This window comes from Takifugu rubripes, chromosome 20, assembly GCF_901000725.2.
Source record: "Takifugu rubripes chromosome 20, fTakRub1.2, whole genome shotgun sequence".
Classification (NCBI taxonomy): domain Eukaryota; kingdom Metazoa; phylum Chordata; class Actinopteri; order Tetraodontiformes; family Tetraodontidae; genus Takifugu; species Takifugu rubripes.
In genome coordinates, this window is record NC_042304.1 from 18,071,117 (window position 1) to 18,087,370 (window position 16,254).

The 16,254-nt window shown below is 55.4% G+C and overlaps 2 protein-coding genes and 1 long non-coding RNA gene across 9 annotated transcripts; 1 reads left to right on the forward strand and 2 right to left on the reverse strand.

Moving 5' to 3' along the window:
- Positions 1–369: 369 nt before the first annotated feature.
- Positions 370–6,432, reverse strand: LOC101065106 (solute carrier family 2, facilitated glucose transporter member 1-like). Of its 2 annotated transcripts, XM_029827881.1 has the most exons (10): positions 6,185–6,432; positions 4,650–4,745; positions 4,398–4,558; positions 4,070–4,310; positions 3,626–3,788; positions 3,383–3,570; positions 3,114–3,218; positions 2,948–3,049; positions 2,672–2,875; positions 370–944 (listed from the first exon to the last, which is right to left on the reverse strand). In XM_029827881.1, exons 1-10 carry the CDS (start codon positions 6,200–6,202, stop codon positions 738–740), a joined length of 1,485 nt encoding a protein of 494 aa, XP_029683741.1. In that variant the 5' UTR covers positions 6,203–6,432; the 3' UTR covers positions 370–737. The 2 variants fall into 2 exon arrangements, with proteins under 2 accessions (XP_029683741.1, XP_029683742.1); XM_029827882.1 differs by having other exon boundaries at positions 4,398–4,742.
- A 379-nt stretch (positions 6,433–6,811) lies between these two features.
- Positions 6,812–15,327, reverse strand: ikbkg (inhibitor of nuclear factor kappa B kinase regulatory subunit gamma). 6 transcript variants are annotated; one of them, XM_029827874.1, is made up of 15 exons: positions 14,985–15,327; positions 13,679–13,819; positions 13,294–13,550; positions 13,126–13,233; positions 12,730–12,930; positions 10,583–10,644; positions 10,369–10,416; positions 9,971–10,073; positions 8,887–9,002; positions 8,636–8,788; positions 8,221–8,293; positions 7,983–8,123; positions 7,738–7,874; positions 7,595–7,671; positions 6,812–7,473 (listed from the first exon to the last, which is right to left on the reverse strand). In XM_029827874.1, the coding sequence occupies exons 2-15, from the start codon at positions 13,815–13,817 to the stop codon at positions 7,391–7,393; spliced, it is 1,698 nt and encodes a 565-aa protein (XP_029683734.1). In that variant the 5' UTR covers positions 13,818–13,819; positions 14,985–15,327; the 3' UTR covers positions 6,812–7,390. The 6 variants fall into 6 exon arrangements, with proteins under 6 accessions (XP_029683734.1, XP_029683735.1, XP_029683737.1 ...); XM_029827875.1 differs by having other exon boundaries at positions 12,745–12,930; positions 14,985–15,325; XM_029827877.1 differs by having other exon boundaries at positions 13,159–13,233; positions 14,985–15,322.
- On the forward strand, positions 8,980–9,894 carry LOC115247176 (uncharacterized). The gene is made up of 5 exons (XR_003886228.1): positions 8,980–9,056; positions 9,146–9,289; positions 9,324–9,522; positions 9,591–9,645; positions 9,832–9,894. It is a non-coding gene; the product is annotated as an uncharacterized lncRNA (long non-coding RNA).
- Positions 15,328–16,254: the final 927 nt, after the last annotated feature.

Sequence of the window (16,254 nt, forward strand, 5' to 3'; positions counted from 1 at the left end):
TTATTGCTGTTTTGAAATCTGCAAATACATATTTAAAGGCTAAATCCTGTCTGGACTTGAACAAAACCAAAAAATAAAGAGAAATATGCAACGTATATGTTAAGAGTTGTTTAAAAGCATTTAATCCTCTCTCTAAGAGTAATGTAGCATCTAATGAGGATAATTGTATCATACAAAATCAAAAATGTCCAGATTTTTGTGTTACTGGCTGTATTGTAATAACCAAGAGATTCTTTTTACACCTGACAGGACTGTCAGCACTATTTAGACCTTAACAAATGTTCAGTCTGCAGAAAGTCAAGTTAGATGCTGCAATATTGGTCTAAACATTAAAATCTCAGATTCCACATATAGTCTTATTTGGCCAAAGATCATTTCTATAGTTTTAGTCCATGAAACATTTTTACCTCCACATCACAAGCAGGTAATTACATTTCTGGCAGTACAAAGATCTGCAACATGTCTGGTTCTGGTTCTGGCCCACCCAATGGGCCGTCCTGGACAGGTGGAGTTTCCTGAAGACGTTTCAGGTCAAGAGGCTTCACCATCATCATGTCTGATCGTCAAAGTGTCACAAATTCAATCTGGTCAAAACCTGAACTCAGTTTGTTTTGTTTTTAAATCACAAGAACCTTTTTAAAGTGCTAATTTGTCTTTTCAATTATGGAGTGAATGTTGAGCACATTTACAATTATCAGGTATCAGGTATCTGGGCTACAGGTGGGGCAGGCATGCCTTTAAAGGCTCGGGTGGTCCCCCCTCAGCATGTCGAACTCCTCAGGGGCGGAGTACTTGTCAGCCCCCTGACCAGCTAATTCCCGGAATTCTGCAGCAATATCATCAAAGGTGCGTCCTTTGGTCTCTGGCACTTTGAAGTAGGTGAAGACAAAGAAGCCCAGCAGCAGAATGGTGAAGATGATGAAGACATACGGGCCACAGAGTTGCTGCGGGGACATCAGTTGGTTAGGGTTAGCCCTTCATAAAGGGTTAGGGTTAGGGTTGGTTAGGGTTAGCCCTTCATAAAGGGTAAGGGTTAGGGTAGGTTAGGGTTAGCCCTTCATAAAGGGTTAGGGTTGGTTAGGGTTAGCCCTTCATAAAGGGTTAGGGTTAGGGTTGGTTAGGGTTAGCCCTTTATAAAGGGTAAAGGTTAGGGTTGGTTAGGGTTAGCCCTTCATAAAGGGTTAGGGTTAGGGTTGGTTAGGGTTAGCCCTTCATAAAGGGTTAGGGTTAGGGTTGGTTAGGGTTAGCCCTTCATAAAGGGTTAGGGTTAGGGTTGGTTAGGGTTAGCCCTTCATAAAGGGTTAGGGTTGGTTAGGGTTAGCCCTTCATAAAGGGTTAGGGTTAGGGTTGGTTAGGGTTAGCCCTTTATAAAGGGTAAAGGTTAGGGTTGGTTAGGGTTAGCCCTTCATAAAGGGTTAGGGTTGGTTAGGGTTAGCCCTTCATAAAGGGTTAGGGTTAGGGTTGGTTAGGGTTAGCCCTTCATAAAGGGTAAGGGTTAGGGTTGGTTAGGGTTAGCCCTTCATAAAGGGTTAGGGTTGGTTAGGGTTAGCCCTTCATAAAGGGTTAGGGTTGGTTAGGGTTAGCCCTTCATAAAGGGTTAGGGTTAGGGTTGGTTAGGGTTAGCCCTTTATAAAGGGTAAAGGTTAGGGTTGGTTAGGGTTAGCCCTTCATAAAGGGTTAGGGTTAGGGTTCGTTAGGGTTAGCCCTTCATAAAGGGTTAGGGTTAGGGTTGGTTAGGGTTAGCCCTTCATAAAGGGTTAGGGTTAGGGTTGGTTAGGGTTAGCCCTTCATAAAGGGTTAGGGTTGGTTAGGGTTAGCCCTTCATAAAGGGTTAGGGTTAGGGTTGGTTAGGGTTAGCCCTTTATAAAGGGTAAAGGTTAGGGTTGGTTAGGGTTAGCCCTTCATAAAGGGTTAGGGTTGGTTAGGGTTAGCCCTTCATAAAGGGTTAGGGTTAGGGTTGGTTAGGGTTAGCCCTTTATAAAGGGTTAGGGTTGGTTAGGGTTAGCCCTTTATAAAGGGTTAGGGTTAGGGTTGGTTAGGGTTAGCCCTTTATAAAGGGTTAGGGTTGGTTAGGGTTAACCCTTTATAAAGGGTTAGGGTTGGTTAGGGTTAGCCCTTCATAAAGGGTTAGGGTTGGTTAGGGTTAGCCCTTTATAAAGGGTAAGGGTTAGGGTTGGTTAGGGTTAGCCCTTTATAAAGGGTTAGGGTTGGTTAGGGTTAGCCCTTCATAAAGGGTTAGGGTTGGTTAGGGTTAGCCCTTTATAAAGGGTAGGGGTTAGGGTTGGTTAGGGTTAGCCCTTTATAAAGGGTAAGGGTTGGTTAGGGTTAGCCCTTTATAAAGGGTTAGGGTTGGTTAGGGTTAGCCCTTCATAAAGGGTTAGGGTTGGTTAGGGTTAGCCCTTTATAAAGGGTAAGGGTTAGGGTTGGTTAGGGTTAGGGTTAGCCCTTCATAAAGGGTTAGGGTTGGTTAGGGTTAGCCCTTCATAAAGGGTTAGGGTTGGTTAGGGTTAGCCCTTCATAAAGGGTTAGGGTTGGTTAGGGTTAGGGTTAGCCCTTCATAAAGGGTTAGGGTTGGTTAGGGTTAGCCCTTCATAAAGGGTTAGGGTTGGTTAGGGTTAGCCCTTTATAAAGGGTTGTTGACCCAGAAGAGTTGTATCAGATCTGTTTTTACCTCCACATACTGGAAACACATCCCCACTAAAAAGTTGGCGGTCCAATTACAGAACCCAGCCACAGCGATGGCGGCCGGCCGGGGCCCCTGGCTGAAGAGCTCGGCCACGATGAACCACGGGATGGGGCCGGGGCCGATCTCGAAGAAAGCCACAAAGCTGAAGATAGCCAGAATGCTGATGTAGGACATCCATCTGAGCTGGTCCTGAGCAACACACACTACCTTTCAATCCCTTCACTCCCAAACAGATTAAGCAAATGAGATCTCCGAGCTTACGAGCAGCAGCATGGCGACGGTGAGGAGCACGGCTGAAACCGCCATTCCCATCAGACCAGTGAGATGAAGCGGTCTCCTGCCCATTCGTTCCACCAGGAACAGCTGCACAGGACAAATGTCACTCATGTATTGGACTTGCAGTCTCTTTTTCACGTGCTGGACTTACAGACACCACAGTGAAGACCGTGTTCACCACTCCGGCGCCGATGGTGGCGTAAACAGGCTGGGCCACTCCCGCTCGCTCAAAGATCCCAGTTGAGTAATAAAACACCTGAAAAGGATCAGAAATTCCTCTAAACACGCTTTTTTCTGCTCAGATGGCCCAGACCCAGATGTTTGTCCTCAGGATCCTGCAGAGGAGTAACGTTGCCAGGGTGACCAGCACGCCGGCGGACGCCTCGGCTCGTTCCGGCGCTCCTGTGTCATGTGACTTACAGCGTTGATTCCCGACAGCTGCTGTGAGAGTTGCAACATGATGGCGACGAGGATGGGTTGGCGGTACAGGGGGGAGCGGAACAGCTCCAGAATGGTGACCTTCTTCTCCCTCTGCATCTGCTGACTCTCCTCCTTCATCTCCTGCATGTCCTCGCTCACCTCTTCGGTTCCTCGCAGCTTCATCAAGGCTGGAAAACAGATTTCAGGTTCTGCCCTCGAGCACATGTGAAACTGCCGACTCACTGTTGCGGGCTTTGCTCTCCTCGTTGCAGTTGATGAGGAGGTATCGGGGGCTCTCGGGGCACAAGGGAAGCAGGACGCACTGGAGGACTGCTGGCAGCAGGGTGAACCCCAGGAGGAGGGGCCACAGGGAGGCGTTCCCCATGATGGCCTCTATCCCGAAGACCTGCGTGACAGACACACCACCCTGCTCATGAGAAGCTTCAGCAGGTTTAGACATGAACAAAGGGAACGGAGGTCTTCTGGACACCTCAGCAACAGTCTCCAGCTCCTCCTGACGTGTGTCCAGCTAATGTCCTGGGTTCTGCATCCTAGCTAGATCCCAACACCTCCCTCCCCATGGCAGATGTGACTCCTGGTCATGATCCACCACAGCGTGATGACCTCAACCTCCCATAAAACAGGACCAATTCTCAATCGTCCACTGGAGGATCACGTGTGTCTCACCTGTGCAACAAGGATACCGATAACTACTCCAAGCTGATGCAGCGTTCCTAAGGCCCCTCGCAGGTGCGTGGGGGCGATCTCTTCCACGTAGATGGGTACAAAGCCAGTGGAGAGGCCGGAGTACACCCCCACAATGAAACGTCCAATGATGAGCATCTCAAATGAGGCAGCCAGCTTGGAAAAGCTCATGAAAGCCACAGCAACAAAGGCCAGAACGTTGGCCACCAGCATGGAGTTCTTCCTTTAGGGACAAGAGGGCTTTTTCACTGTTGGCACGGCTGCTGTGAAACAGGAAATGATGTCATGAAACGGGTATCGAAGGTCACACCTGCCAAAGCGGCTGAGGAAGAGGCCGACGGAGAAGGAGCCCAACATCCCTCCCACGGAGAAGATGGCCACAGAGAGCGACCACAGCGCGGTGAGAGCGTTCTCCGAGATGGCCTCGGAAAACCGGCTGCTCCACGTCTCATTGTAGAAGCTCTCAATGATCTGAAGCACAGACACAACAGACGGCCCCAGTTCAAAGTGGAGCCTGGTTCTTCACAACATTTAGATGCCCTCTAAGATCTGAGAAGCTCACGTTCTGGGGAGCGTTGATCACTCCGGTGTTGTAACCAAACTGGAAGGAGCCAATCACAGCGGTTCCTACAGCCAGCATCAGCTGTGGCGTCACCTGCTGGTAGCAGACACAGAGACGTATCGTGTCCAGACTGTCGACACCCCCACAGGCCTGAACACCCCCACAGACCTGAACACCCCCACAGACCTGAACACCCCCACAGACCTGCCCCGGCCCCTGAACACCCCCACAGGCCTGCCCCGGCCCCTGAACACCCCCACAGGCCTGAACACCCCCACAGACCTGCCCCGGCCCCTGAACACCCCCACAGACCTGGCCCGGCCCCTGAACACCCCCACAGACCTGAACACCCCCACAGACCTGAACACCCCCACAGACCTGGCCCGGCCCCTGAACACCCCCACAGACCTGAACACCCCCACAGACCTGCCCCGGCCCCTGAACACCCCCACAGACCTGAACACCCCCACAGACCTGCCCCGGCCCCTGCCCTGAACCCCAACCCCCCCCTACACCCAGACTGAACACCCCCACAGACCTGCCCTGGCCCCTGAACACCCCCACAGACCTGCCCCGGCCCCTGAACACCCCCACAGACCTGAACACCCCCACAGACCTGCCCCGGCCCCTGAACACCCCCACAGACCTGCCCCGGCCCCTGAACACCCCCACAGGCCTGAACACCCCCACAGGCCTGCCCCGGCCCCTGAACACCCCCACAGACCTGGCCCGGCCCCTGAACACCCCCACAGGCCTGAACACCCCCACAGACCTGGCCCGGCCCCTGAACACCCCCACAGACCTGAACACCCCCACAGACCTGCCCCCGGCCCTGAACACCCCCACAGACCTGAACACCCCCACAGACCTGGCCCGGCCCCTGAACACCCCCACAGACCTGCCCCGGCCCCCTGAACACCCCCACAGACCTGCCCCGGCCCCTGAACACCCCCACAGACCTGAACACCCCCACAGACCTGCCCCGGCCCCTGAACACCCCCACAGACCTGAACACCCCCACAGACCTGGCCCGGCCCCTGAACACCCCCACAGACCTGCCCCGGCCCCTGAACACCCCCACAGACCTGAACACCCCCACAGACCTCCCCCGGCCCCTGAACACCCCCACAGACCTGCCCCGGCCCCTGAACACCCCCACAGGCCTGGCCCGGCCCCTGAACACCCCCACAGACCTGAACACCCCCACAGGCCTGGCCCGGCCCCTGAACACCCCCACAGGCCTGAACACCCCCACAGGCCTGGCCCGGCCCCTGAACACCCCCACAGGCCTGAACACCCCCACAGACCTGCCCCGGCCCCCTGAACACCCCCACAGACCTGCCCCGGCCCCTGAACACCCCCACAGACCTGCCCCGGCCCCTGAACACCCCCACAGACCTGCCCCGGCCCCTGAACACCCCTGAAGAGCATCACACGTTTATCAGAGCTGCACTCGTGGTGGACTCGGTCTTCATCTCACTCCTCCTCCGGCTCCACCTGCCTCATCAGAGGCCTCAGGTCCGGTCACACGTTACCTGTCCGCCGAGGTCCATGTGAGCAACGAGGATCAGTCAGATTCCACAGAACGCTTCCAACACCTTCAGAATCTGGTTCTTCCGGTCCAGAATCTCGTCCCACCAAACTACTTCATCATGTCACCGTCTGATGAATGAATATAAACAACGTCTGTTTCTCATCCATTCACCTGCTGCCCGTAAGCAGCTTAATGACGTCAGTGCTAAGTGGATCCTAATGAGCTGCTGATTGGCTAGAACACACACACACACTCACAGGCACACACACACACACACACACACAGGCACACCTCCACACACACACACACACACACACACACAGGCACACACACACACACACACACAGGCACACCTCCACACACACACACAGGCACACACACACACACACTCACACACAGGTCAGATTAAAACATCAGTAGTTATCCTGACTACGCTACAATCTAAATAATCTGAGTGTGTGTGTGTGTGTGTGGGGGGGGTCATTAACATCCTCACTAATCCCAGCAGCTATTTATGCTTCTCACCCTGTTTGACATGTGACCTGATGCTCTCTCTGACTGTAAAATAATACTAATTCTTCTGTAGATTTCTACAATTTCAGACACTAAAATGATACATAAGTCAACACACTAATGAATAAAGGATTTATTTCATAAATCTTCATTTGGAAACGTCGTTTTCATAATTAAGGACAGTGGGACATACACTGTAAGGAAGGCGATCAGTTAGCATTGGTTAGCATCAGTTAGCCTGTGGGGTAAAGCAGCACAGACGTGAACACAGACCATCTCTAATACACAATTATCAATATTGGAGATAACGCAGACACAAGACACATTTATGAAGCTCATATTCACATTGTCCTGTTTGACCACGCCCCCACCGTTTGGCCACGCCCCCGCAGCTGAAGCCCCCCTTCAAAGCCAAAGCTGATTCATGTAACACTGATTTGAATGGAACATTCAGCAGTCTCCTGTGTGTGTGCAGGTGTGTGTGTGTCACATTAAGGTGCCACCATCAACATGTGGTTTTATTGTGTGTGTGTGTGTGTGATGGGAACAGGTGGAAACGGCGGCGTGCCCCCCCCCCCCCGGCTACTGGATACAGTCCATCACGTGTATCTGTAGCGTGTCCATGTCTGGGGCCTGGTACTGACACTTGGGACAGCACAAGTCTGGCAGCTCCTCGGCTCTGCCCGCCCCCGGATCACCGACCGGCCCCAGACCTTGAGTACGAAACGAGGAGGCGGGGGGGCACCGTGTTGAAGGGCGGACCACCAGGGAACATCCCTACACACCAGGGAGACAGGAAATGAACAAACCTAGACGCCGAAGCTACACGTGGCGTGCAGGCTGGCCTCGCCCTTCCACGGTTCTGGGAAGGCCTGAGGCCAACCGCAGGTGTGTGTACCTTGGGGAGGGGGGATGTGGGGGGGTCTCGGCGTGAACTCTTCCCGGTGCCTCAGCTTCATTTGCTCCATACAAGCTCTGAAAGACAAGCACGCAGCCGTTGGCTTTGCGTCTCCCGCGCAGCTGCTGGACGGCGGCGTTTACCGTGAGGTGGCTTCCTGCTTCAGCCTGTCGATGTCCGCCAGCGCCTGGGTCAGCTGCTCCTGAAGCTCCTCCTTCTTCTGGTTCAGCTTCTCTCGGGCTTCCCTCTCTGCCAGGAAATCTGCTTTATAGATCTCAGCCTGAGGAGACACAGCAGCCCGACCATTCGCCGGACAAGCCTCTTCATTACCGACCTTGACCTCTGACCTCCAGCAGCACCGGTCCCAGCCCAGGGGAGACCTCCCTACCTGTGCAGTGAGGACAGGAACGGTCTCCAGGGATCCCTTCTGCCGCTCCACCTCCTCCTTCAGCTTATCGATCAGGTCCTGTTTCAGGGCCAGAGCCCTCTCTGCCTCCTCCAGGCGGCTGCACAGATCCCCCCCCTGTAGCTGCACACACACTCCAGGTCACGCTGGCTGACTGTGAGCAGGAAGTGAGGCAACAGGAAGTCAGGCAACAGGAAGTGAGGCAACAGCTGAGTCCTACCTCGTTCTTCAGTTTGGAATCATAATCTTTGAACAGACAGGTGTAGGCGTGCTGCAGCTGAGTCAGCTTCTTCCTGAAGAACAGAAGAGCAGAGCAAGTCACCGGAGTGGAAGCAGCCACGGCGGGGCAACAAGGGCAACGTCCTGCCCCCCCCCCCAGGTAGTCCTGCCCCCCCAGGACATCCTGGACTACCAGCCAACTTCAGAGCCACAGGAAACAATCTTCTCCTTCAACCAGTGGCAGAGTCACTCAGCTCATGCTTGACCCTGACGCTGACCTCAGGTGTGTGTGTGTGCGTGTGTGTGTGCGTGTGTGTGTGTGTGCGTGTGTGTGTGTGTGTGTGTGCGTGTGTGTGTGTGTGTGTGTGTGTGTGTGTGTGTGCGTGTGCGCGCTGGTGCACGTGTGCGACACCCACTTCTCCTCGGTCACCACGTGTCTCTCGGTCTTCAGGGCCTGCTCCAGGTTCTGGCTCTGCAGCAGCAGCTCGTCCATGGCCACATGATGCTGCTTCCTCTGCTGCTCCAGCTCGCGCTCTGCCCCCTGCAGGGCTTTAGTCTTACTGCAGAGCCTGGACACCAGCAGGACACCTGTTAGCAGTGCGCACGCTCCGCACGTGCACGCCCCGCACGTGCACGCCCCCCCACGTGCACGCCCCTCACAACTTACTTTTCCTCCAGCAGTTTACGTTCATGTTCACTTTTCTCCAGGCAGCTCTGGCGCTCGTTCAGCTCCCCTAACAGAGATGTTGCCTGAGCTTTCAGAGCCTCACAGTCTTTGGCCAGCTGGAAGCAACAAAAGGCCAGAGGGAGTGGAGACGAGGGACGTGACGTCCACAGGTGAGCCACTCACGTCCACAGGTGAACCACTCAGCTCTGGACGTGACGTCCACAGGTGAACCACTCACCTCTGGACGTGACGTCCACAGGTGAGCCACTCACGTCCACAGGTGAACCACTCAGCTCTGGACGTGACGTCCACAGGTGAACCACTCAGCTCTGGACGTGACGTCCACAGGTGAACCACTCACCTCTGGACGTGACGTCCACAGGTGAGCCACTCACGTCCACAGGTGAACCACTCAGCTCTGGACGTGACGTCCACAGGTGAACCACTCACCTCTGGACGTGACGTCCACAGGTGAGCCACTCACGTCCACAGGTGAACCACTCACCTCTGGACGTGACGTCCACAGGTGAGCCACTCACGTCCACAGGTGAACCACTCAGCTCTGGACGTGACGTCCACAGGTGAACCACTCACCTCTGGACGTGACGTCCACAGGTGAGCCACTCACGTCCACAGGTGAACCACTCAGCTCTGGACGTGACGTCCACAGGTGAACCACTCACCTCTGGATGTGACGTCCACAGGTGAACCACTCACGTCCACAGGTGAACCACTCACCTCTGGACGTGACGTCCACAGGTGAGCCACTCACGTCCACAGGTGAACCACTCACCTCTGGACGTGACGTCCACAGGTGAGCCACTCACGTCCACAGGTGAACCACTCAGCTCTGGACGTGACGTCCACAGGTGAACCACTCACCTCTGGATGTGACGTCCACAGGTGAACCACTCACGTCCACAGGTGAACCACTCACGTCCACAGGTGAACCACTCACGTCCACAGGTGAACCACACACGTCCACAGGTGAACCACTCACGTCCACAGGTGAACCACACACGTCCACAGGTGAACCACTCACGTCCACAGGTGAACCACACACGTCCACAGGTGAACCACTCACCTGAGCGCAGTCCTTCTCCTTCTGCTTGAGCAGAGTTTCAGTTCTGTCCCGCTGAGCTGAACTCTTCTGCAGGTAATCTAGCTTCTCCTCCAGCTCACGATACCTTCACACACACACACACACACACACACACACACACACACACACACACACACACACACACCTTCAGAGCAAAGTCACACACTCGACTGACTGAAGTCTGCTATCAAATAGCTCCAGATATGCATTTGTTTATTCATGTGCTATAACGCTCTTCCATAGACACACGTATGTATATAACACGTGTGTGTAGTTATGCATGCACACACACACACACACACACACACACACACACACACACACACACGCACGTGCGCAGGCAGAGCTGAGAAGAGGACCACACAGAGCCGTGGGCTCACCTGCCCTGTGTGGCCTGAAGCTGCTCTGTTAGTTTGGCCAAGCTGGAGCTGAAAACAGGAGCAGAAGGTCAAAGGAGAGGCTGAAGGTCAGATTAGTCAGACAGGTGAGAGGAGACAGGTGAGAGGAGACAGGTGAGAGGAGACAGGTGAGAGGAGACAGGTGAGTCAGCTGCTACAGACGGCGTGTTGGGAGCGCTCCTGTAGAGCATCCTACCAGTCAGAGGAGTGTTGGGCCTCCGAACGCTGCTGAACAGCCTCTTCAGCTGCACCAGTGGTCTGGGAACACACAGCAGCGACACGTCACACACACACACACACACACCTTCAATGACGTCAAGACTGGTGACCTGCACGGAGTTACACCTGCCCAGGCACCTGCCCAGGCACCTGTACGGAGTTACACCTGCCCAGGCACCTGCCCAGGCACCTGTACGGAGTTACACCTGCCCAGGCACCTGCCCAGGCACCTGTACGGAGTTACACCTGCCCAGGCACCTGCCCAGGCACCTGTACGGAGTTACACCTGCCCAGGCACCTGCCCAGGCACCTGTACAGAGTTACACCTGCCCAGGCACCTGTACAGAGTTACACCTGCCCAGGCACCTGTACGGAGTTACACCTGCCCAGGCACCTGCCCAGGCACCTGTACAGAGTTACACCTGCCCAGGCACCTGTACGGAGTTACACCTGCCCAGGCACCTGTACGGAGTTACACCTGCCCAGGCACCTGTACGGAGTTACACCTGCCCAGGCACCTGCACGGAGTTACACCTGCCCAGGCACCTGCACGGAGTTACACCTGCCCAGGCACCTGTACAGAGTTACACCTGCCCAGGCACCTGCCCAGGCACCTGCACGGAGTTACACCTGCCCAGGCACCTGTACAGAGTTACACCTGCCCAGGCACCTGTACAGAGTTACACCTGCCCAGGCACCTGCCCAGGCACCTGTACAGAGTTACACCTGCCCAGGCACCTGTACAGAGTTACACCTGCCCAGGCACCTGCCCAGGCACCTGTACGGAGTTACACCTGCCCAGGCACCTGCCCAGGCACCTGCCCAGGCACCTGTACGGAGTTACACCTGCCCAGGCACCTGTACGGAGTTACACCTGCCCAGGCACCTGCCCAGGCACCTGTACGGAGTTACACCTGCCCAGGCACCTGCACAGAGTTACACCTGCCCAGGCACCTGTACGGAGTTACACCTGCCCAGGCACCTGCCCAGGCACCTGTACGGAGTTACACCTGCCCAGGCACCTGTACGGAGTTACACCTGCCCAGGCACCTGTACGGAGTTACACCTGCCCAGGCACCTGCCCAGGCACCTGTACAGAGTTACACCTGCCCAGGCACCTGTACAGAGTTACACCTGCCCAGGCACCTGCCCAGGCACCTGTACGGAGTTACACCTGCCCAGGCACCTGTACGGAGTTACACCTGCCCAGGCACCTGTACGGAGTTACACCTGCCCAGGCACCTGCACGGAGTTACACCTGCCCAGGCACCTGCACGGAGTTACACCTGCCCAGGCACCTGTACAGAGTTACACCTGCCCAGGCACCTGCCCAGGCACCTGCACGGAGTTACACCTGCCCAGGCACCTGTACAGAGTTACACCTGCCCAGGCACCTGTACAGAGTTACACCTGCCCAGGCACCTGCCCAGGCACCTGTACAGAGTTACACCTGCCCAGGCACCTGTACAGAGTTACACCTGCCCAGGCACCTGCCCAGGCACCTGTACGGAGTTACACCTGCCCAGGCACCTGCCCAGGCACCTGCCCAGGCACCTGTACGGAGTTACACCTGCCCAGGCACCTGTACGGAGTTACACCTGCCCAGGCACCTGCCCAGGCACCTGTACGGAGTTACACCTGCCCAGGCACCTGCACAGAGTTACACCTGCCCAGGCACCTGTACGGAGTTACACCTGCCCAGGCACCTGCCCAGGCACCTGTACGGAGTTACACCTGCCCAGGCACCTGTACGGAGTTACACCTGCCCAGGCACCTGTACGGAGTTACACCTGCCCAGGCACCTGCCCAGGCACCTGTACGGAGTTACACCTGCCCAGGCACCTGCACGGAGTTACACCTGCCCAGGCACCTGCACAGAGTTACACCTGCCCAGGCACCTGCACAGAGTTACACCTGCCCAGGCACCTGCACAGAGTTACACCTGCCCAGGCACCTGTACAGAGTTACACCTGCCCAGGCACCTGTACAGAGTTACACCTGCCCAGGCACCTGCACAGAGTTACACCTGCCCAGGCACCTGCACAGAGTTACACCTGCCCAGGCACCTGTACAGAGTTACACCTGCCCAGGCACCTGTGCTGCTCTCACCTGTGCTGCTCTCACCTGTGCTGCTCTCACCTGTGCCTGGGCCAGTTTGCTCCATAACTGCTCGATGCAGCGCCTCATCCTCTCTCTCTCCTTCTCGCTTTCATCCCTCTCTCTCTCCACCTCTTCATTCTTCCTCCGGAGGTCTCTCATTCCTTCCTCCAGCTTCTCTTTGTGGCTCTTCAGCAGCTGGAGGAAGTCGTTGGCGCCCTCTACAGGCTGAGGACACACAGGACAGATGGAGGTGGACCTGAGCTCTCCGTTACCGTAACGACGGCTCTCAAACGAAGAGCGTCTCTGTCCTTTTAGAGGAGATGATTTTCTGCCTGGACTAAATGTAATAGATGGGGACGGTCGCATGTTTCCAGCCTCACACCTGACAGGTGAGCAGACCGACAGCCACCACAGGCTCACCTGGCCAGGTGGCCCCTCACGAGTCGTTCTTACCAAACTGCGGGGGGGCGTGGTCTGCGTGCACTGATCTGCCTCCTCCAGCCTGGTCCCGTCCCTCTGCTCCAGCGTCTGCAGAGAGCAGCCGATCAGACGTTTGCTTTCCAACAGGTGAGCGTTAGCGTAGCTCACCTGCGCTCCATCCACGGGTCCCTTTGGGGGTGGGGGGCCCTGCAGGTCTTCTGCTTGGCTGGAGGGGGGCGAGGAGGACGCGGGTCCATTGACGACGCCCCGCAGGGAGTGATTCTCCTCTGCCAGCCTCTCCACCAGAGCCCTGGCCTCCTGGAAGCGGCAGCTGAGGAACTCGCGGTCCTCGCGGCTCCGGCGCTGCCACCCCTCCATCTCCTCGCAGCGCTGCCGCAGCGCCAGGTTGCTCCTCCTCAGCGTCTCTGCAGGGGGGAGGAGACGCAGCGAGACGCCATCGTCACAGGCAGAATCTATTGATCCATGTGGACCGGTTCTGGCCTTCAGAGCCCACATTCTGGCCTCCGTCCCCGCTCAAGTCCCGAGTCGTTACCTCGAAGCTGCTGGTTGTCACTCAGCAACCGTGTGAACACTTCATTGGCTGCCAGCTCCGGGGGGACTCTGAGCACCCCCCCGCTCTCGTCTGCTGACATGTCCCACTGCATCGGACCCTCGGGCTGTGGCTGCACCATCCCTGCACACACACACACGCACACACACGCACGCACACACACACACACACACACACACACACACACACACACACACACACACACACACGCACACACACACGCACACACACACACACACTGTGACACCTGCAGGTCAGAGCAGCAGACGTCACCACTGATGAAGTCTAGATCACGTGGTGACGACATCACACTGAAACATTAAATGTCCTCTGATGTGAAGGTGGTGGGATTATGACCACGGTGTCCCTGGGTTAGCCAGGGACAGGGGCCAGGGCCAGGGACCAGGGGCAGGGGCCAGGGACAGGGGCCAGGGCCAGGGACCAGAGGCAGGGGCCAGGGCCAGGGACCAGGGGCAGGGGCCAGGGACAGGGGCCAGGGCCAGGGACCAGAGGCAGGGGCCAGGGCCAGGGACCAGGGGCAGGGGCCAGGGACAGGGGCCAGGGCCAGGGACCAGAGGCAGGGGCAGGGGCCAGGGCCAGGGCCAGGGGCAGGGGCCAGGGACAGGGGCCAGGGCCAGGGACCAGGAACAGGACCAGGGGCCAGGAACAGGACCAGGGGCCAGGGACCAGGGACCAGGGACCAGGGAGAGGAACAGGGACAGGAACAGAAACAGAAACAGGACCAGCGGCCAGGGACAGGAACAGGAACAGGACCAGGAACAGGAACAGGACCAGGGACAGGGACCAGGGACCAGGGACAGGGACCAGGGACAGGAACAGGAACCGGGCCATGGACAGGGGCCAGGGACCAGGGACAGGAAAAGGGCCAGGGACAGGAACAGGACCAGGGACCAGGGCCAAAGTTAGGGCTCTGAAGACGTTGTGGGTTAGGTTCAGGGTCGGGGTCAGGGTTCTGAACACGTGGAGCCCAGGCCTCACAGCTTTCATTTCCCTCAGCCATCCCATCCCTGCCTGGCCCGGTGACTGATCTATAAAGTCCATCTTTGCGATCGATGCGGGGCCAACTGGTCCTGCATTACGTCACATCTAAATCCCCAATTCAACCGGATCGTTTGGTTCTCATCTTATTCTACATGTCTGCACTCATCCAAGTTCGAGCTAAATCTGTTAATTTGGTCGTGAAACCCGCGACCAGCGTGTTTATTCCAGCCAGCGAGGATGTTCCGCTCGGTGGGACCCGTCCCGGTCCTCGGGGCAGCGGTCTTACCTTCTCTTTGGATCTGGATGTCCGGAAAAGCAGAGTCGGGCTGTCAGCCTCCACCTGATTAGCTGCTCGGCTAATGCTAACTAGCTTGGCTAGCTACAGTGGCACCCACTGTAGCTCGTAAAAGGATCGCACTAGCAACCGTGTGGTTATCGAGCGCAGTCGGACCGACCGTAGCGGGAAGCTGTCAGGCGGGAACAGCCAGAGAAATCCCGACTCTTCTCCGGGATCTTCTCCGGGATCTTCTCCGGGATCTTCTCTGTTTGTCTGTCAAAGCGGAGCCGAGCTGTTAGCCGCCGCAGGGCGCCGCCTCCCTGAGTCCTGTCTGTCAGGCAGCAGCCGGAATCTTACCAGATAATACAACATTGAGAAATGTAAAGATCCTACTTTCAAACAGAAGCACAACTCATAAATCTAGCCAAGCAGCAAATAATCTCTAATTTAAATACTTTCTTTTAGACATCGGAAACTTTTAAACAAAGATTGGTATTTTTTCCCCCAAATTAATCTTTTTCATTTTGAAACGATAGAATCTTATCTTAAATAATGCGTTTAACATCTGAACCCAATGACCGTAAACTGGCTCCGTAAAGTTGCGTTGAGGAAAATGAGACCGTGAAGGGGCGAGGATGAGCGGATTGGCGAGAATGGACGGATGTAATGGGTTTACTGGGTTTACTGGGAGTACTGGGCCAATGAGGGCTCATATGAAGCGATGGAGTCACGCTGGATGAAAGCGTTTTTCACCTAACTAAAGATTCTCTGTGGTTAATCTGACCAATGCTGAATGACGTCTGTATAAGCGATTCAAGCTTAATAAATACCATTAAATAAAGTTTTGGTCCCATAAAAAAACATGAATTTTTCTTCCTGTATAGTCACTGCCTGACAAACCAAACACGGGGTATAAATGTCCACGTGAATAAGGAAATCCCCAAAACACGATCGTCCAGACAAACTAACGGACGTAGACGTCTCCAACTCCCAAAAATATAATAATAAACGGAATAACAAAAAGTAATCATACAATTCCAAATTCACTCTCTCGATTTAGCCAGCCTTGGGTCTTTTGGCGATTCATTGGCGGGGGGGGTGCTATTTTTTAAGAGTAAATTCTGTATTATCTCATTTTCATTTTTACCTTATTTGGATATTGTTTCCAATGAATACGATCAATAAATACCAGATTTTGTTACTATGTTGTAATGAGTAGAATATACCACCAGGGGCGGTGATGAGGCACATCGTGCCCATGCTAGAAGGAGCAGAAACA